General features: G+C 42.9%; 1 protein-coding gene across 1 annotated transcript; it reads left to right on the top strand.

The window, feature by feature from the left end:
- The first annotated feature begins 43 nt into the window (after nt 1-43).
- SLC22A16 (solute carrier family 22 member 16) lies at nt 44-21192 on the top strand. Its single transcript, XM_083731273.1, has 8 exons — nt 44-177; nt 11438-11914; nt 13330-13447; nt 14492-15038; nt 17410-17537; nt 18693-18802; nt 18922-19021; nt 20544-21192. Exons 1-8 carry the CDS (start codon nt 128-130, stop codon nt 20754-20756), a joined length of 1743 nt encoding a protein of 580 aa, XP_083587399.1. The 5' UTR covers nt 44-127; the 3' UTR covers nt 20757-21192.
- The last annotated feature ends 785 nt before the right edge of the window (nt 21193-21977 follow it).

Genomic DNA, 21977 nt, shown 5'->3' with positions numbered 1-21977 from the left:
GGGTCCGTCTGTTGGACAGGCGGGCGAAGGAGCCGCCCCTTCCCAGCAGGCGGGCTCTGCGGGGCAGGGAGGGGAGAGGCTGAGATGGGACTCTGGCCGGCCCCGCACACCGCCGAGCGCCCGCGCCATGGCTCGCAACTTCGAGCTCCTCTTTGACTCCCTGGGACACTTCGGCAGGTAACAGGCTGGAGCGCCGAGAGGGAGGCAGCAGCGGCAGAGGAGGAGTGGGGTTGGAGAGTTGGAGGCGCTGTGGGTCTCCGGTCTGGCCCTTCGCTCCCTGGGCAGGGGCGGGGGTGGGGGTGGCGAGGCGCGGGAGAAGAGCTTCTTTGACTCGGGCGCCCGCCAGGGGTACGGGAGGGAGACACGTGTCCGCCGCGGGGGAGCGAAGGTTGGCCACATCCAGTGAAGGCTTGCTGCTAGTTTTGACTCTCGCCCTCCCTCCAAAAGCGGGAAGCAAAGAGCGCGCTTCTCTTCTCCCGCTCGCGGCTTATCCTCGCACAACAACCTCGCGAAGTAGGCTAGGCTGAGAGATGGTGGCTGCCCCCAAGGTCACCCAGTGAGCTTCAGGGATGAATGGTGATTCGGACTCCGGTGTCTTCCCAGCTCGATTCACTACAGCACGTTAATGCAGCGTTTGGGGGCTTGGAGGCTAATAAAAGCCCCTGTTTTAAAATACCGGTGTAGGAACCCTTAAGGGAGTATATGTACTATATATGAGGTGAAAGATCTTTTGTACAAACGACTAAAAAGAGGAAGTTCCCTAAATTACGAAAATTTCCCCCTTTATCCCAGAGGTCTGGTAGTGGTTATTTTGCACATGCTCCAAAAAAACTCTTCCTGTCATTTATGTGGCATGAGCTCTGTGGGTAGGGTCCAAGTGAGCCTTGGCTCCCATTCCCACATGGGGATGGAATATGCTGTTTAAAGGGGGTTGTGGAGGTTTTCTTTCTGCCCTGTGTGTGCAAAACACATTGGGAGCTGCTTATAGCACAGGTGTGTGTGTAAGGAGGGGCTTGGCAAACCTGTGTCTTGGGGTTCTTGAGTATGCTCTCACCTCTAGGAAATTATCTCTACACTTAGGCAGGAAGAACCAGCTGCACAAATATAAGATGGGGGGCACCTGGCTTGCTAGCTGTTTGCATCTGTCTGCCTGAAGAGACAATGGAGTGCGCCTCTGGGGGTGAAGTCAAACTGCTGGAGAATCACAGGGACCACAGTGACTGCACAGACTGGTAACTGCTACCTCCCACACTGTTTTGGCTGTTTTAGCAGCACCAAAGTAAACTCACTGGGGCACAAACCTGGGCAGTGTGTATGGAGGTCCTGGGCTGCCCAGATGAAAAGTCCTCACTCTCTGCCTCGCTGATGTGGTCCAAAGGAAGGCAGAGCAAAACATTTGGCACCAGCTTGGCTGCAGGAGGAGTGCAAGGCACAATCCAACCATCTTAGGGGGACCACTCCAAATTTGTGTAGGGTTTACTCCTTAGCCTTTTCTTCTCCTGAATATGTCCTGCAGGGCAGCTTGCCAGTAATACACGTGAAAAGGATCTTGGTGTCTTAGTAGACCACAAGCTTAACATGAGTCAACAGTGTGATGCAACTGCAAAAAACAAAAACCCCTAATAGGCTACATCAACAGATGTAGTATAGTGTTCTGATCAAGGGACCTAACAGTCCTGTTCTATTCTGCTTTGGTCAGACCACACTTGGAGTACTGTGTCCAGTTCTGGGCGCTACAATTTAAGGATATTGACAAGCTAGAACATGTGCAGAGGAGGACGACCAATATGACGAAAGGTTATGAGGAATGGTTGAGGGTGTTGAGTATGTTTAGCCTGGAAAAGAGGAGATATGATAGCCATTGTCAAATATTTAAAGGGTTGTCACATGGAGGATGGAACAAGCTTGTTTTCTCCTGCTCCAGAGGCTGGGATCCAAACTAATGGCTTCTAGTTACAAGAAAGGAGATTCTGACTAAACATCAGGAATAACTTTCCGGCAGTAAAAGCTGTTTGACAGTGGAACATTCTCCCACGAGAGGTGGTGGACTCTCATTCCTTGGAGGTCTTTAAGCAGAGTTTTGGTAGCCACCTGTCATGTATATTTTAGATGAGATTCCTGCATTACAAGGCGTTGGACTAGATGATCCATGGGTTCCCTTTGAACTCTACAATTCTATGTTTCTTTGTACCTGTAGGTTCAGTTCCTATTAAGTTTTTTTTCTCTCTCTACAGAGTTTTTGCTTTTAGAGAGAGAAATCTGGTGTACAGCTTTCTTGGTAGTTTATTTATTAAGCACATGTGTTGTAGTCTGGCCAGCTTAGTCACTGTGAATGAGTAATCCAGGGTTTTATTAAAAAAGAACGTTGATTTTTCCTGAATGGGCGGTCTAGTTTTGGGGAATAGGGCTCAGCAGGGAGGTGTGTGTGAGAGAGCCTGTATTTTGGAGTTAATGGGCACATTAGTGGCTTAAAACAAAATGAGATTGCTTCCCCCTTGCTATTATAAACAGCAGAGGGGATTGCGATGTCTGTGCATTTATCTGTTTGGTTTCCCTACACCTGCATGCACACCCAGCTCCTATTCATGAAGCTGTCATCTGTGCATGCACAATGGCTCTCTCAAATGAACAGTTTTTCTTTTGGATTGTAGCTGGTTTGAGGTAAAATGCATCAAATAGCAGTATTTCACAAGAAGCTACGGGATCATTTTGTATAGTGGGCAAAGTGTATATGGATTCAAAAACCAGTGGTGGGTGTGCACTGGATCCAGATTAAGCAGTGCTATGTACACAGCAAGAGACAGAGAGTTAGTGTAAACTAGGTGCTGCATTGGGAGGGGGTGCAAGTGTTTCTATCTGAATATCTACTGCCTGTTGTTCTTACTTCCAGTAGGGTTTATCTCAAACTAAGCCAGCAAGTAAATAAATAAATAAATAAATAAATAAATAAATATTATCCAAAGGAAACAAGATCTTGTAACACCGCATCTGGAATTTCACTTCTCAAAGCGATTTAAAAGCACCTTCTCCCTTGTTGTGTGTAGAGGGGTAGGGGTACTTTTCTGCCCTCAGCACAGGTATGATAAATTATAATAATAATTTATTATTTATAAGCTGTCCATCTGACTGGGTTACCCCAGCCACTCTGGGAGGCTTCCAGAGCAACTGTTGTCCATGTCAGATTAGATATTTCACTGGATGATACAGTGACCTCATTGTGCTAAGCCAAACCTTGGCTCTTGGTTAGTCTGGAGAGAGCTTAACCATGAGCCCATGTTCTGATTGCATGCTAAGCCAAACCTTGGCTTACCACAGTGCGGCACAACAGCAAAAAAGATAGGGGAGAAGCAAAACGGTTCTGAGTTCCTCATTGGGAGCCTACATCCAATCACAGATAACTGCATAAAGCTTCTACATAGATGCTGTTATTACGAATATGTATGGATCTGGCTTATAGTGAGCCAGACCATTGGCCTGTCTAACCCAGAGGTGTCTGATGAGTAGTGGCTTTCCAACATTATTATTATTTATTGAATTCATATACTGCCCTATGCCCACAATATTTCACACCAGTGTTGCTTCCGGATACCTTTTAACCTGTAGATGCCAATGGTTGATCTTAGGGTGTTCTATATGCAAAGGATGTGCTATACCAACAAGCTATGGCTCCTCTTCCAATAATTTGAAACAGACTACTTTCTCATGAAAGCAAGAAAGTCCAGGAAATGCAGACATTGAACCATACGCATGTAGACCCTCCTACACTCACCTTCAGTTTGCATTGTGTATGTGCATATATAACGCACACATATCCAAAACCAGAATCACTGGGTGGATCTACACACAGGAAAAAAGCTATAAATAAGTCATAAATTAAATTGTTGTAACCAAAGTAAAAAAAAAAAAAAAACCTATGTAAAATCGCATAAAAAAGTTTTGTGCTCTACAGCTCCATCTGGTGTTGCATGTTTATAACACAATTAAAACTCTGTTTTTTGACTAATGTAGCTGAGTCCACAGTTTTATCACAGAATGAAATGTTAACGCATAACTACAAGGGTGGTTCAAGCTGAGTACAGTTAGAGTTTGAGGGCTCGATCAGGTCCTGAAGCAGCATTCTTAAGAACTACTGCGTATAGAAACTGTGACTGCTTTATAGCTGCTTTGAGTATGTTTTTATGCATCTTCAGTCATTTGCTTTTTCAGGTTAGTAAGTATCTTTGACCCTTCATAAGCAATCAAATGTTTTCTAACTAGGCACATTGTACCCCTCTTGGAATGTTAAGCTTGTTGCTTCTAAGATTTACCTGTTAAAACTATGAAGCTAAAACCTGCAATTCTCCCCACCCCATTCTTGTTTACCGAAGAGCATAAATCTTCACGAGTGTTACTCCGATAGCAGAGTTTTATATAAGGTTCTGAATTTCATATAACCAGCTGCTCCAGGAGCAGAAGGGAACCCATGCTTCACCAAGCCACTTGCTATGTTGGTTATCCTCACCAGCAAATGATGAACCAATGAATGTTTTGCTATTAATATAACTTTTTTAAAAAGTTAACAATACGTTAACAATATGTTATTTCCTTTTTAGGATCATTAGGGTAGGTAGGAGATTAAAAGGGTATTATTTACACAACTTTCTGCTTTCAACCTGCTTTTCCTTGAAAATGGGCTGGGAATTGGTCACTATATTCCATTTAAGTCATCATCTATTTATTTTCTGCAGTGATGGAAGTTGTGCTTTGTATAGTATACATGGAAAATCAAGTATAGTAAATTATATGGTAATAATAAAGAGGAAGGCTTAATATACATCAGTGTGAGCTTTTTTCTCTCTACAAGTAACTGGACAAATACAGTAATTGGCCAATTATGCATGTGTAATTGGCATTTAATTGGAGCTTATCTCTAGATTGGAGTCCGCTGATGAATAACAAGACAGTTATTGAAATGAATTCTTGATAGGGCATTCAAGGGCTAATGCTGAACACTAGAGCCATTATAAGAGAGAAACGTTTGTATAGCCTGGAAAAACACATGGGGACTGCTTGTCCAAAACCTGCTATTTGTCTGTTCTGTTGTTCTTTCTCTCCACTGATACTTCTGCTGCCACTCCCCCCCTTTTCTGTGCCCCAATGGACTACTTTGGGTGCCTCCACCCTAGCCCAACACCTGAAACGACAATACAGCAGTGTGCTCATGGCCACTATTGCCTTGCACTGCGTTTTATTACAACCAACACTGTGACAACTTCTTGATGGCTAAAAGGTCAAGAGCACAGTGCAACATTATGTTGTAGTAAGTACATAAAGCCTGGAGGGAACTGGTGATTTGATGCACATTACCAGTGTGGGTTACATGTTATTCATTTGCTTGACTATGAACTAATGGGAAACCTGTGGGCTGCCAGATGATGTTGGTCTACAACTTCCATAAGCCAATGGCCAGGGAAGATTGGAGCTATTGTTGGCATCCGTCTGTTTCAAGAGACAATGGAGTGCACCTTGGGGGGTGGAGTCAAACCGCTGCATAAGCAGCACCAAAGCAGGAGTGCCAACTGGAATAAACTGGGGAGCTGAGCATAGGGTGGGAACCAAAGATGGACAAACTATCCCAGAAGGAGCATGATGTGCTCCCATCAAAGGTGCTGCCCCTCCTCTGGTGCCCCATACACCCCATATGGAGCTACAATCCAGCAATATCTGGAGCATCACAGGTTTCTCATACCTGCTGTTGACTTTTATTTGCTGGACTGTAGGTTTCTAGAAACACTTTCCCCTGCGGACATCCTCCTTTCTGTTTGCAATAGAAACCTCAGGGGTAAAAAGCAGCAAAGGGGTGAAAATGGAAAATGGTATGAAAGTAAAGATGGGTGAAAGTACAACATTCCTTCAACACCATGCCCTCAGCCCTACTGCTGCAGTTAGGTTTAAAAAGAGGAGAACACCAAGCAGGGAATTCAAAGATGTGATTAATTTCACCTCTAGTTCCAAGTAACTATCTTGGTGGTTTCTTGTACCTTTCTTAGAAAAAGGCGTATAAATTAAATCTCTGCACGTTTTTCTTTTAGTTGCAGGAGGGCACGCCTTGCTTATAAGCCAAAGAAGACAGCCTTGGGACTCACACAGTTGTTTATAATTCCATGGGTGGGCAACTGCTTGAATTATTAAAATATTTTGTTCGATGCGCAAGTGAAGTCTTGTCTCAGTAATGCTGCAAAGTGCACCTGTATCATAATACAAAAGCACCACAATGCCTTGGGCAAATTCTGTTCTGTGACTGACTGGTAAATAATCCAAACGTTATGTGCAGAATTTTGATCAGTTCCAGCAAACCCTGAGGAGCAGTCTGTTAAAAGCAAGAAAACCTGAACGCATGTAGAGATATTGTTCACGGTATATTAACGTATCCTGTTAACTGTCTTAAGTTGCTCTAGGGTTCAGTGTGTTCTAGATTTCACTGGTATTTGAGAAGCCCTACAACCTGTGGAGAAAAGAAGAACTCAAGTGCAAACACAGAAATAGGCCTAATATAGACAATATTCAGACAATTATATGATACTGTAGATGTCTCAATTATAGTGTGTAGTTAGCAGAGACTTAGGGTGATATCCAACAAAGTCATAGAGCAGAGCCTCTGAAATTAATTGACTTAGGTTCTGCAACTCCGTTGGTCTCAGTGGGTCCCTTTCGAATATGCCCAATGTTGGATATCATCCTTTGGGTTTTGCTTGGCATTACCACAACATACTATTTTATTGAACACTGGTATTGCTTCATAACTTGCATAAATAGACAAACCAATGAACTAAATCCCATCAAACATGCATCATAATTGATGGATGGAAATACTATGCTGAAGAGCCTTTGAAGATTAGAAATTAACAAAAATAAATCATATCCAGTAATGAGTTACAAAAATGTAATTTGCTCCTCTGTACCTTTTTGTTATTAAATGGTTGTGTGTGTGTTTTAAGGATTTAAAGAAGGAAAAGACAGAACTAGGTTTTAATGGACAGAAGCAGATTGTTCTTGTTTGGGAAAAGTCTCACCAGGACATTTAAAAGTGGGATACGAAGGGCTAACTGAACATACGAGGGACTAATCTATGTATGTAAGGTGCCCCAATGTGCTTTTTTTTTTAAAGGAAGAGCAGCACCGGGAATGCAGGAAGCTGGAGGGGGAGAAGGAGTGGGGTTGCTTCCTTCACCCTATATGTCAACCTGCAATGGCTTCACTCTAAATCTGAACCTCCATTCGCTTAACCCAAACATTTTCCCCCCTTCTGTGGGGTTCATAATGTATTTGTGAGGTCAAGAGGCATGTTCAGTGCTGACAGATTCATTGTAATTATAGCAGGTGGCCTCTGTTCAAGTGACTGCCTAAGGCTTTATTCGCGACCCAGGGAATCCTTATGGGTCTATACCAAAAATGAAAAATACAGGTAACAAAAAGGGACAATTAGACCTTGACTGACTGGTCTGTTATGACATATTTATAGGATATATAACATGCTTTTACTAAACTTAGTTTCAGTGTTTGCCTACAGCGACACTCGTGTGCTCACACATACGTACCCAAAAAGGGACCATCCATACACAAGGGGGTGATATTGACAGACCCAGGATAACCCCAAGGTTTGCAGAGGTACAAAAAATACCTCTAAGCTAGAGGAAGTCCCACAAAATAACCCAAAACGCTTGGCCCACGGAATGCTGATTGACACAAGAGAAGGGGAAATCAGAAAATGGGATGGGAGTGGAATGAAGTGACTGGTAAAGGAGGATGGAGGAAGGGAGATTCTGATATTTTAAAACAGTAGCTACAAAAAGGAAAAAGGAAAATTTTGTATTTGGATAAGCTGTTTTTAAATATACTCAAGGATGGAAGTGAGAGCTGCCCATAGGAATCGGTGCAGAAATGCAGTATTTTTCATGTACAGTGGTACCTCGCGTTACATATGCTTTAGGTTACATATGCTTCAGGTTACATACTCCACTAACCCAGAAATAGTGCTTCAGGTTAAGAACTTTGCTTCAGAATGAGAACAGAAATTGTGCTCTGGCGGCGCAGCGGCAGCAGGAGGCCCCATTAGCTAAAGTGGTGCTTCAGGTAAAGAACAGTTTCAGGTTAAGTACGGACCTCGGGAACGAATTAAGTACTTAACCTGAGGTACCACTGTAGCTGGAATTGAGTACAAATGTGTCCAACCCCACTGTAAAACACCAGAATGGAGTGGAGTATACCCAAAACAGCCCAGTGAGGCTTGAGCATGCTCAGTAGGCACAGCATTCATTATGTACTTTGAAGAGATTACCGGTACGTAAGGCACTTAATTCCCAGTGAAATGTGTGCCTTTTAGTGACATTTTAAGCTCTTACTTGCTGTGTTACTTATAAATGAGAAGCAACATAATGGAGTTTGTTGACTTTTGCTTTTGTTTTTTTGCTTTGCACAAAGTCCACACTATTCTATGACTTTCCTGGCTTCATGTATTTTGAGGATTAATTTATTCATGTGGTATAGGAGCCAGCTCAGTGCTGGGGAACCATTTTTTAAAGCTTTCCTTTCTGGGCAACCTTCTGGGGGTCACATGTTGGTAGTGAATGGGGTCAGAGGCAAAGGGGTCAGCGTGACGAATGCACATTTTATCTTTGTTTCAGTAGGCTATTTTCTACATGCACTCACACACCCCTCTCTATCCTCCACCCAGGGAAACCAAAGGCGTGATCAGGGCTCAAGGACACATTCCAGCCAGGTAAAAACACTCAAGGAGGGTGTGGAGCAAGACGAGAGATGGGGTGTAGCCTAGACAGAGTTTTGATGGCCAAACAGGGAGACCGGGAGGGTTGCATTCAGTTCCTGAGCCAAAGTTTGCCCACTCCTGTCCTAACGGGATGGTAAATACTAGAGCACCGCAGATCCATTCCACAAATGATTGCTCTACACAGTCATCTCAAATAGGTTTGTTGTTTACACACTTCTTTACACATTTCTGAAAGCACCTCGGGAGGGGACTGGAATTGTCCTTCCATGACATCCAGTAGTGCACAAAGCAGCAAGTGTTGTGGAAAGTTTGGGCTGTGTAGCCTTGCAAACTTTCCATACATTTCTGGCAGTTCTGTAACCCAAAAGAAGAAATGTCCAGCTATTTATACTTGGTTGTTGGCTTGTGGAAAGAAGTGCCTTCTTCTTAAAGTTGTGGAACACAGTAGGTATCACTGGTGGCATTATTACTGGGACTCTCCTCCTCTGGAACACACCCCTCAGATGCCTGCTGCCCTACAGTTGCCTTTTTGTCTGTGAATAAGCAGTTTCCTAGTGAAGGTATTTGGAAGGACAGGAAAAGTACCAAAATAATTTTGGTGCCATAAATCCTGTGGGATGCTCTGAGGTTTCCAGAATAGAAGGGGAAATGCAACATGTTGCTATGGGATTTTTGCACTTCTCCTTTTCTATACTTTAGTCTGTAATGGTTTTATTGATCGATAGGCATTTTTATTGGGGTTGTTTTGCTGTTATTTCTGAAATATGTTCAATAACCTGTTGTTCATTTATTTTGGGAGATCCAGCCACAGGCTTAGAGCCTAAGATTAGCTAACTTGAGGAAGGTCATGGAAGGAAAGTTTCCTGTTCTCATCCCCACACCATCTCATAAAGCCTCTCTGGAGAGTTTGAGGCCTCCAGAATAATGTGGGATGAGGTTGCTTCTGGGAGGCCCCATAGGCACTGTGGCAAACTTCTGGATTTGAAGATAGGCCAGAAGGGTCTTTCCTGTTCCTACTACTCCTCCAGCCATTGCTTCTCTGCATCTTTGTTTCAGCTGTGACACTGGGTGGTGGTGATAAATGAAGATTTCCCTCAGTGCTCCTCCACATACAATTTCTTCAGTACATTTCGTTCAGAGCCCTGCTTCAGCTTGGGTCCTGTGTGCTTCTGGTTTCCATAAGTCAAGTTTCTTCCGACTTCCCTTTGGGAAGTGTTGCAATAAATGGACGTGAAGCCAGTTTTGGAATCCCTTTGTGTGGCTTTTGCCCAATGTTGGCAGTAATTTGGGTTTGTGAACAGAGGCTCTTCATCCTTTGCACTCACAGTAGGCCTGGTATGTTGAGGGTGTTGTGTACACAAGACTTGCTGGGTTTGGGGAATAGGAAAATTACCTAGTTATTCAGGCTACTAAGTTATAAATGTTAAGATACCATACTGATATAAGGACTCTTGATGAAAGCAAAATTGTATTTATATGTTTTGATAAGAGCTGTATGCATGATATATGGAAAATCAGTGAAATAAAACTTGCATAAGGAACTTTACACATAGCCCCCCCCCCCCCCAAAAGATGAATATGGTTCTGCAGGGCAGAAAATATAAGAAAAAAATCAAGACCAATGGTTAGGAAAAATAATCAAAGTGGGGATAGATGTCTCTCAACAAAATAAATGCCTTCTTTTATAAAAGTATATACTCATCCAAGGTTGCCTAAGATGCATTTCAGTAAGCTTACTGTTTTTGACTAGTGAAAGAAATCTATAGGTAACAGAAAAAATAGTCATAACAATAATTAGACATGTCACAGTCAGTCAACAAACAATAGTAACTAAAGAGCTAGCACTGGAAATGCTTAGAAAAAGGTAATATAGTCTGTTAAAGAACAGCCTAAAGCAGAGGTGAGGTGCTGTTCCTTGAAACTGGGCTGTAACTCTGGACTCAGCTATAAAGCTGCAAATAAAACATTTTAAGTGTGTTTTAAGTGTAATATACAATGTGACACTAGATGGTAATGGTGAGCCTTATGGAAAATTCAGTGTATTATTTTTTTAAAAAAAAGCATTTTCAAAATGGGTTTTATATGTGTGTAGATTCCACCTCTTACCACAGTAAGTGTGTGCTGAATCCTTTATTCCATCTGAGGAGACCATTCTCAAGAAAGGGGAACTTCTTGGAGAGATGTTCCTTCCCCGCCTCTGATTGTGCAATTTCCGGGATTAAGGTTTTTTCCAGGTTAACACCCCAGGTTGATTTTCATCCATCCCCACCTCTGACCTGTTGTTAATATAGAAACAGCAGCAAGCCATTTTGAAATCCAAATATGCAAAAAGGACAAGATTTATTTATGGTCTATAAACTGGATTGGCTAAAATCATTGTCATTTTTGCCAGTTGTCTCACTAAAATGTAGATTTTAATCCTTCAACTGCAGATTGCAAAACACTTTGGACCCTGATCCTGTGTCTATGTTCCTTACACAAGGCATACGAGATCCATGTGCATATTGTTTATTTTAATAGAACTGTGTTTTCTTCTATCAATTCACTGGGACAAAGTTGAGTTTTTAAAACCATTTCTTTGAGTTTAAAAATGTGACACTTTTTATAACATAAGGATATAATTTCAAATGGTAAATATAATGATAATTAATTATTTGTTTTCCTTTTCAGATATCAGGCATGGGTTTATTTTGCATCTGTTTTTCAATCTATTTCTTGTGGCATCCACTACTTAGCTTCTGTCTTCTTGGCTGTTACACCAAAGTTCATATGCAGTGTCCCTGGAAACGTGAGTAGTGTTCTGATTTATAATTCATCTAGTTCAAGAATAGAGGATGCCTGGGCACTCTGGACATCAGCACAACACTACATCTTGGTCCAGCTGGAAAATGGAGATGTTTGGGAACTTAATCAGTGCAGCAGGTCCAAACGAGAGGACACTTCAAATTTTACTTATGAATACAGTGGTAACAAGACGGATGTTCCATGCACTGATGGATTCATCTATGACCAGACCAAATGGCAGAGCACCATCGTGACAGAGTGGGATTTGGTCTGTCAGCGGGAATGGCTTGCAAAACTCACACAGCCCACATTCATGTTGGGAGTCCTTTTTGGAGCTGTGATCTTTGGAGATATTGCTGACAGGTACAGTAGTACTGAACTAGCTTGGTGACTTGGGTTCAAATCCCCATCTGCCAAAAAAAAAAAAAGCCCTCCTAACATGGTTTGGTTTGTTAGACGCAACAGGAGAGCGCAGAAGGATGCCATCAAAATATATCATTCTAGATTTCTCAAGCAAGTTTCTGCTTGCAGTAGAAAGCACAGAGCTGAGAGATGTGGAATAAAATTCCTATTCAATCAAGTTAGCAATCAGAGGCTGAGCTTGAACAAGGCATGTTAACTGAGTATTTTCAAGAGGAAATGTAGGTGACTTGCAAGCTCATGCAATGTTGGTGTCCTGTTCTCTTTCCACCCTCTCTGATGCCCTAGTCAAAAGACAAGAAAACAAGTTACTCAGCCAGAGGCATATAGCTCCAGTGCATTTTTGGATCACTTTTATTAACTTGGGAGGGAGGCCCTGCTTATGTGTTATCCATGGAAATGTATTTTGAGCATAAAAAAAACGGAAAGGTAACCCTATTCATGCGTACTCAGAATTGTAGCCTAAGGGAACCTAAGATGTAGGTGGAATGCAGCTGCCACGTAGGCTGGAGAAATTACAGTAACTCCACCACACACCTCAGTATCCTTGTTGAGGAAATGTAACACACAATATAATGCAGACATACTCCAGCCCCTTAGCATCACTGTAGGTGGACTTCAGATGGTCCTACAGAATGTTGAGAATGGGCAGCAAGCAATGAGGCTTGTATCATCATCATCATCATCATTTCCTTTGTATGCTGCCTTTCCATAGTTAAAAGTATGTAGTCTGCCTGTGACCTCAGAACACTTAAACTTCTAGCCAAAGTCAAGCATTTTTAAAAAATTCTTAAACTTAAGTGGGAGTTAAATTAAGCATTCTCTCCTGTTGAACTCAAATAGGACATAGAAGTGTGTAGCTTTGGCGGGCTGGAGGTGTGTGTCTGTAGATTTTTTGTTTTGCAAGGAAGGAATGTAGCCTACTGTGCAAAGGCAAGAGTCACATCTGTTGCTCCACCTACTTTTGCCTCTGGCCCCTGGAAGTTTGCTTACGACAGGATGTTGCCCTCATGCTCTATGCAGTTACTCCATCCAAAGATAAAGTAATAGCAGCTGCCCTTTAAAAAGCCATTAGCTAAAATGCAGACTCTGAAAATGAGCTTTGAAGCTCATTTTGAGTTGATGAAATGAAGATAATTTTGTTTTTAAAAAGAGATTAATAAAAATCTATTACAGAAATATCAAGTATAAAAATCTAGTAAATAACAAATGTAAAATCTGCAGTAAGCCATAAACTGCTAGGTACAGCATTCTTTCTCTCTTGTTCTGGTAATGCAAGCCCCAGAGTTAGAAATGTTTTTCTGATGCAGTTTCTGCAATATTTATTTTTATGCTTGTTTTCTTACTGCGTTCCACAGGATGGGGAGACGGCCCGTTATGTGGTTCACCAGCACTGGCCAATTTATATTTGGCATTGCAGTGGCGTTCACATTTGACTACACAAGCTTTGTGATTGTCCGTTTCCTGCTTGCAATGGTAAGAACCCAAGTTGATTTTTCCAACAAAATAATTTCCTTGACTGTTTCGAAGGCTCTTCATTATTAAACCTCCAAAAGCGTATTCTAGCTGCAGTCTCTAAACCAGTTAAGCCAGAGCACTTGGATTGATCTCAGTACGATTTCAGTGACACAAAAATGCTTCTATGAGCTTCTAAAGTTTCTCCAGGAGTTTGCCTGGCTGCCTCTGAGCATATTGCCTAACCTTGTTTTATATTGACTGCCCTTTAATATATGTAGGCCCAATCCAGCCAAAGCGAAGCACTTTGAAATATTCATTTAAGGTGGAAGCATTAAACATGTACCTCTATCATTTGATCAACAGTTCTTAAATACTGAATGTTTTCTTAATTATATATAGCCATATACCATATTTCTTTCAAAGAAGCAGGGAAGTGAACTTGGGTAATCTTATTTCCCCCCCTGCATAGCTTTGTTGAGGTAAGCGAGGCTGAGAAAGAGAGTGATTGTCCCAAGACTGCTTAGGCCTCATCCACACATCCATTTGTTCCATGATTACTTCTGTTTGCCCCTTGATTTCTAGGCCTGGGTTTGAGAGGCTTTTCTTTTGTCCTGCCACTTTCCAATACAGCTGAATTGGAACAAACATCAATCCGCAGAAAACCTGATTGACATTTGTTCCGATTCAGCAGTAAAGCATGGGTTTTCCCAGAGAATGCAGTGGGACAAAAGAAAAATCTTTCGGACTCAGGCCTAGTAATCATGGGACAAACAGCAGTGTGGATGAGCCCATAGTGAGTTTTCCATCGCTGAGGGGAAATCTGAACCTAGATCACCCTGATCCAATTCACACTGGCTCCCTTTTTGGCTGGATTATAGCCTACATTTATACCCAATACTATTGCTTCGTTTGTTCTTGGATCACCGTTTTCCTCTTTATTGCAGATCGCAGACTTCTTAAAATTCTGAGCCTCTGCAGCATGACCATCTATTTTAAATTCTTGTTGTAGAGGGAGACTAGACTGAAGCAGTTTTCTTTCTCTGTTTTTCCCCCACCTCCCAGGTTTCAAGTGGCTATCTGGTTGTAGTGTTTGTGTATGTGACTGAATATATTGGCATAAAGGCTCGGACGTGGGCATCCATGCACGTCCATGCGTTTTTTGCACTGGGGATTATGGTTGTGGCTCTGGTAGGCTACTTGGCCCCGACCTGGTGGGTCTACCAGATATGCCTTTCCGTAACAACTCTCCCCTTTGTCTTGTGCTGCTGGATGCTCCCAGAGACACCCTTCTGGCTGCTCACAGAGGGAAGATACGAAGAAGCACAAAAAGTAATTAATGTAATGGCAAGATGGAATAAAGTAAGCACTCCTTGTAAAATATCTGAACTGTGTCCCGTCCAAGATGATCTAGTCAGTAGCAGAACGGGTGATAATGACATTTCTCCCGTGAAGAAGCACAACATCTTAGATCTGTTTCATAACTGGCACATTGCAAGAAGGACCATTACAGTCTGGCTGATTTGGTTCACTGGGAGTTTAGGATATTATGTGTTCTCCCTCAGTTCCGTGAACCTTGGAGGCAATGAATATTTAAATCTATTTCTCATAGGTAAATATTGTTTGATGTAACTTACTGTACTTGCAACAGAAATGAAACCAACTTTTTAAAAATGAATGTCTAGTGATTGTCGCCACCACCAGTGAACTTCCAAACGCAGGCCCTGTTCATACACACATGCAAATTATAATGTGAGGGCCATTTCACAGGCAGATGATTTTCAGGGTAATACTGTCATGTTTCAAGCAGGGCTGTGGTTATGGGAGTGGGGACCTGGCCCTCTCAGGGATATTCCAGCTAAATGTTCAGCTTTCATCAAGTCTCTAGCCTTTTTACTTTTAGAGATGCAAAGAAACATGTGCAAGGAGCATTGTTGTTCACTAAGATATAATACTGTCAAACTTAAAACATGTTAGGCTATAGTCTGCCTGTATGAATGTTCTGGCTATTCTGCAAAGCTTCTCTGTCCCTTTAGGCCTCTCACTACAGAATTTCTTACTATGGGATTGGTTTCAAATGGCTACTATTCACATGAATCATTTGGCTTTCACTTAAGGTTAGTGCACAGCAGCGGTGGCTAACCTGTAGCCCCAGCCAGCATGGCCTATGGCCAGGGATCGTGTGAATTGCAGTTCAGTAATACCTGAAGGGCTACAGTTTAACCACTCCTGGTTTACACAAATGTGGTTTAGAAATGCTGGCCAAAAAATGAGAATCAAGTATGCCTGCTTCTCCCACTGTACACATTACCTGGTGTGCTATGAGGATGCAGGTGCATACTTCTGTATGCATGTCCTCAAATCCTTGCACATCCACAAAGAGGGGAAAGAATGCTGAAATCAAGCGTATGCACATGTACTCTGTGCCACATGTTGAGTTGTGCATGCAGTGCACTGTACTGATGCCTCACTACACATATAAGATAACCTGCTGGAAATTGCATGATCAGATGCTTGGAGTCAGATGCTTCTGTGCTGTGCAGCAATAACATAGCCTAGAACCAAGTGCAGGGCTCCCAGTGCTGAATCCAGAGAACATTTTTGTCTCCTTATTTTGGCAGCGGGAGTTGGCCCCAACATCTGACCAGGAGCCATTGTTACAACAGCACCAAAACTGTGGAAGAGCTGCTATGCAATGCAGAAGTACCATGCAAGGGTTTCCTTCAGGCCTGGCAGGGTACAGGTCTGGCTTCAGCCTAGCAACAGATGACTTGGTGGGGTGGAGATGCTTACCTGATCTCTTGGCAGGTGAATTGCAGCTGCTTACTGGATGGGAAAGAGCTGACGTGGCAGGGAGGGCAGCACAGTGCAAACGCAGCAGCAGGAGCACCAAGTCGGCTCTGCCTTTGCGTTGACCGTGCTGCCCTCCCTACCACCTCACCTTTCTTAAGCAGCACCTGCCAAGAGGTCAAGTCAGCGTCTCTGCCCCACCATGCCACCTGCTACTGCTATAGCTACTGGGGGGGGGGAATCCTAATAGTCCTCTGGCCATTTAATGCTCTTGCAGACGTTTATGCAGGCAGACAGGAAGTAGCACTTGGAACACAGAAGGGTTGTGGGAACAGAGGTGGCCAGCCCTCCCTCACCTGCCTTGCCTAGAATGGCTGCTGTAGCTGTATGCAGGACAAATGCCTCTGTGCACAGCATCAGAAGCTGTGGATGGGGCTGGGCTGTTCTTTCTCACAAACTAGCATCATCAGTTGACATTTTTGAGGATGTGCTTAAGATAAGGTGCTAGTATTCCATTTTGTTAAGCAGCAGTGTATTGCCAGTGGATCGATACTGTTACAAAAGTGAATTTTTCTGTAATCGTGAAGACATTTATTAGCTTCTGACCACTTAAGGAATGGTTTAGCCAAATTGGAGCCGTGCTGCTGATTTCAGCGGGAGACTTAAAACATACACTTAAATCTCTTCCATTTTTATCAGTGACATTTCACAGTATTTCAGTTTGATGGGATTGTGCCCGTTATTTCAATATATTTAGTGTCAGGATGTTAGTCATATGAGCTCCAGTTAACTGGCAGGCCTAAGGGCCTTTTCACCCTATGCATGCCTGTGTCACAATAAGTCTTTAAAGTGCCACAGAGCAAAGAACTCTTTTTTTATTTCGGCTTTTTGACATAGTACTGCAGGAGCCATTTTAGGTATCCTTTTGACACCTGGGGAAAGTTGTTTTGTAACAGCCTTTGTTTCTGCAGATCATTTTCCCCAAGTGGCAAGTGTATTTCATATTCAGTACCTCGCAGTATTCTAGGCCGCCCTGTTGCCATCGCCATATTGCAGATCGGGAGGGCTGAGGCATAAGGGGAGGGGCAGGCTAAGGCCACACTGGAGAGAAAATAAAAATCACGAGAAGCAGCAGTCTAGCCATGTCTTTATGTATCTAACACATTTTTAAAATGTGAATTATCTGATGCTAGGTGCTGTGGAGCTTCCTGCCTATGTCCTGGCTTGCATAGGAATGGACAAACTGGGACGAAGGAACACCTTGATCCCATTCCTCATCTCGAGTGCAGTGATCTGCGCTCTAGTCATGGTGATACCTCAGGTGAGTCACTCACACCTGCATCAGGTGTATATAAACATGCTGTGGGTCTTGTACTATTATAGCATTCTGAGCAAGGCAAGAGGATCTATTCAGGGCATGTGTTTCTTGTCAGTTTTAGCCATATCTACGTTATATAGTTAAAGCAGTATCACATCGTTTTAAATAGTCCTGGCTTTCCTTGAAGAATCCTGGGAACGGTGGTTTTTAAAGATGCTGAGGATTGTTGGGAGAAACCTGTTCTGCTCACAGAGCTACAGTTCTCAGAGTGGTTTAATAGTCCTTTCCTCTTCTGAGGGAACTCTGGGATTGTAGCTTTGTTAGGGAAAACAGGGGTCTTCTAACATCCATAACAAACTTGGTTCCCATGATTGTTGAAAGTCTCATGGTTCTTCTTTAAATGTATAGTACAGGTGGAGTCTAAGGGCAGGGTTCATCTAATGAACCCCACCAGCAGAAGCCCAGTGCAAGGGGTTCCCCCACTCTCCTCACCCTGTGCACTCCCCAAAACTGGCTCCTGGGGTTTGAGAAAACTCCCAGGATAGAATTCCACCCAAGGTTTTTGAATTGCTGCCAGCTTGAATTACTGCATCAGAATGCTACGGAAGAATATGGCCCCAGTTCCACCCCCGTTCCATCTCCTCTTGGCAAGTTTTGGGCTACATGAGGCCACATTTGGCAATAGCAGCTCTTGTCAACGTTGCAGCAATTATGGGACCTTAGGTTGACACAGAGGGTTGTTACTGAAACTAATTGTAGATCATAGCTGATGCCATGGCTTAAATAAATGGGCCATAAATTCCAGAAATACCGGCAATATTCCATCTGTAAAACTGGTAACTTGCTGATCCAGCAACCTTTTACAAAATGTGAGTGTTTACATGCTTAGATGGAACTTAAGAAAGGAAACTGCAGCCTTTGGGCCCACAATAGTAGTCAAAAAATACTGTCCAGTCATGATCAAGTGCAGAGATGGAATTAATTACTTGGTAAAGGAAACCAAACCATTGTCTGGTCTGAACAGTGCAGTAGGGGTTCCTGAATGTTTACAAAATAGCAAGGCTTTTATGAACTGAGTTCTGGAACATAAGTCCCTCAGTGACCCTCAGTGAATTCATGCGCCCTATGCTGTTATAAAACTATGTTTCCTCTTAACAGGATTACAGTGTTCTAGTTATTGCAGCAAATATGGCTGGAAAGTTTGCAATAGGTGTTGCATTCGGCCTTATCTACCTGTATACGGCAGAGCTATATCCAACAGTTGCACGGTAAGGCAAAACTCTTTACCCCTTAAGAATTGGAATTGTATCCTGCAGCTTTGCTCTGTGAAAATGTCTTCTGCTTATAACAGTATCAATTGAAATTGGACTTTTTGTTTACTGTTCAGGACCCTTGCAGTGGGCAGTGGGAGCATGATGTGCCGGGTAGGGAGCGTGGTAGCCCCTTTCTGTGTTTACCTGTCAAGTGTTTGGATCTTTATGCCACAGGTAAATGCTTTGTTTTAACAGCTTCATCAAACTTGACAATGCCAGTAATGTACTAGATGGCCAGGTGTGAGAACAGCCAGTAGCTGAGGCCTGGAACAAACAAATATCAGCACTGCAGCCCCTTTGAAATTGACTTGAGCATATCCACAATGGACCAGTTCACATTTGATGCTAAGCCAAACTATGGCTAAGCTTGAAGTTACAAGCCTGTAGGTACTCAAAATTAAAACCACGGCCATTTCAGTCCTCCCTGTCATCCTGCTCCTGCCTCATCCAGAGCTAAGCTATGGTTTGAATTACCACACTCCTCAATGGTGGGGCTCCCCTATTGATGGCAGAGCCACGCAGAGCTTGGGGGGGGGCTCTATCCAACCCCCTTGAGCACAACTTGGGGGGTTGGGTTGCTCTGCAACTTCATCTGTGTCATTGTTAACAACAGTAAATAAAAACAAAAAAAAATTCCTTCCAGTAGCACCTTAAAGACCAACTAAGTCAGTTCTTGGTATGAGCTTTCGTGTGCATGCACACTTCTTCAGATACACTGAAACAGAAGTTTCCAGACCCTTCTATATAGTGAGAAGGTGGGGAGGGGTATTACTCAGAAGGCTGGTGGGAATGGGTGTTTGGCAGATAGCTGTGATGAGCCTGTTGACGACTCTTAACGACTGCAATAGGTCTTACAGGAAGAAGCAAGGGGTGAAAAGGTGAAAAATGGCTTTGTCATGTATAATGAGATAAGAATCCAAGGTCTTTGTTCAGGCCAGGTTTCTCCATGGTTTTAAGTTTGGTGATAAGTTGTAATTCAGCAGCTTCTCTTTCCAGTCTATTTCTGAAATTCCTTTGTAGTAAAACAGCTACTTTGAGATCTTGTATAGAATGTCCTGGGAGATTGAAGTGTTCTCCTACTGGTTTCTCTGTCTTGTGATTCCTGATGTCCGATTTATGTCCGTTTATTCTTTGGCGTAAGGTCTGGCCTGTTTGTCCAATATAGAGAGCTGAAGGACACTGTTGGCATTTGATGGCATACACAATGTTAGACGATGAGCAATTAAATAGTCCCGAGATGGTATGTGTGATGTTGTTGGGGCCAGTAATGGTGTTGTCCGGGTGTATGTGGCAGCAAAGTTGGCATCTGGGTTTATTACAGGCTCTGGTGCCAGTGTCCGTGTTAGGTCTGGTTGTAGTATTATTGTGGGTTAGGAGTTGTTTAAGACTGGGTGGCTGTCTGTAGGCAATGAAAGGTCTTCCTCCCAGAGCTTGAGAAAGAGAACTGTCATTGTCCAGGAGAGGTTGTAGATCTCTGGTTACTTCTGTTTCAGTGTATCTGAAGAAGTGTGCATGCACACGAAAGCTCATACCAAGAACTGACTTAGTTGGTCTTTAAGGTGCTACTGGAAGGAATTTTTTTTGTTTTGACTATGGCAGACCAACACGGCTACCTATCTGTAACAGTAAATAAAACCTCTTGTTTTGCTTTTCATGCAGTTAGCTTCTCTCGCTTACATGACCTGTTTTCTTTTAGCTGATTGTAGGAGTCATGGCCTTTCTGAGTGGAGTGCTAACCCTGATGCTACCAGAAACACTTGGGAAGCCATTGACAAATACATGGGCAGAACTCAATGAGCATATGAAAAAAGACAGTGGCTCAGAAAAGTATCTCCCAGCATCTCAGGATGGTGCAGCACGGGATAAGATTGAGATGCTGAACCAAGAGGCACACGGCACTGATAGATAAGATTTTTTTGAAAACGCTATTATGTGCTGTATTGTGCTCCTTCGTTTGCAATATCCACTGGTTAGTACACGTTCCTTGTAATCTGTACACCCTCTTGCCCTCTCATCATGGAGACAAGAATTAGAGCTTGTAGAACATATTTTGAAGCTGTTCTGAAGCACCTTGTTAACATATGAAGTGAATAATGCTAATTCAAAGAAATATGTTTTTCTGATACTGATTTTAAAAGGCCACCTCTAGTTTCTTTCCCAGATTTCCTGCTGCATTCATTGTCACTTCAAAATCCCCTGTCAATAACGTTTGAATTGCCAAGTGCAAGCACAACAAATCATGAATTGATATTGTTACATTCTCGGACATTTAGACAATGTTTACATAGGAGGAAAACTCTCAAATAATTGTAGTGATTTCTTAATAAATGGAACATGCCAATCTAGGTTTTCTAAGCTTTTGTCTCATTTCTTAGCAATGCCATCCCTTTAAAAGGAGAAGCCAGCCCATGGCTTCTAATGGAGACAGTCAACACTTGTAAGTTGCATAGACAGCATGCATGCTCATTGAATGTTAAATGAATTATGTGTGACCGAAACAAAATATTGTTAGCTGTCTGTAGCAATGTCTCTGCAGCACAGATAAAATCAGGTTGTCTTAAAAACTGGAGTGCCATTTTTATTTCATTCCTTTTCATTCCTTCCCTTTATTTCAGTTGCAATCTTTAACTCTTTCAATCTTTAACAGGGCTCTTCAAGGGGTGGGGGGAGAATTGGCATGAAACTAAATGTGTGTACATGCCCTATGACTTATTACCATAGATTCCAGCGTATAAGACGACCTTTTAACCCCGGAAAAGAGGTTTAAAAGTTGTGGGTCATCTTATACGCCGGGTATGGAGCCCGCCCACTGCTGCTTCAGAAGCTGCCGCAGCAGCAGACGGCAGGCTCCTCTCCACGTCGGGAGGAAGCTGCCCAGCAATGCTAAGCTGGCTTCGCTGGGCGGCTTCCTCCTGGCGTGGAGCTGCCCAGCGTATTAGGCGACTGGGCTTATAAGACGAACCCCCAAATTGGCAACTGCCAGTTTGGGGGGGTCGTCTAATACGCCCAGTCGCCTAATACGCCGGAATCAACGGTACAAGCCTGAGGATAATCCAAGATACATTTTCACTCAGCTGGTATAAGTCTCATCATCTTAAATGTGCTATAAGAATAAAATGTCTTGGTATGC

This window comes from Podarcis gaigeae, assembly GCF_964106915.1.
Source record: "Podarcis gaigeae genome assembly, chromosome: 3".
Lineage (NCBI taxonomy): Eukaryota > Metazoa > Chordata > Lepidosauria > Squamata > Lacertidae > Podarcis > Podarcis gaigeae.
The sequence above is the reverse complement of the archived record's forward strand: the minus strand, read 5'-3'. Positions and strand labels throughout refer to the sequence as shown.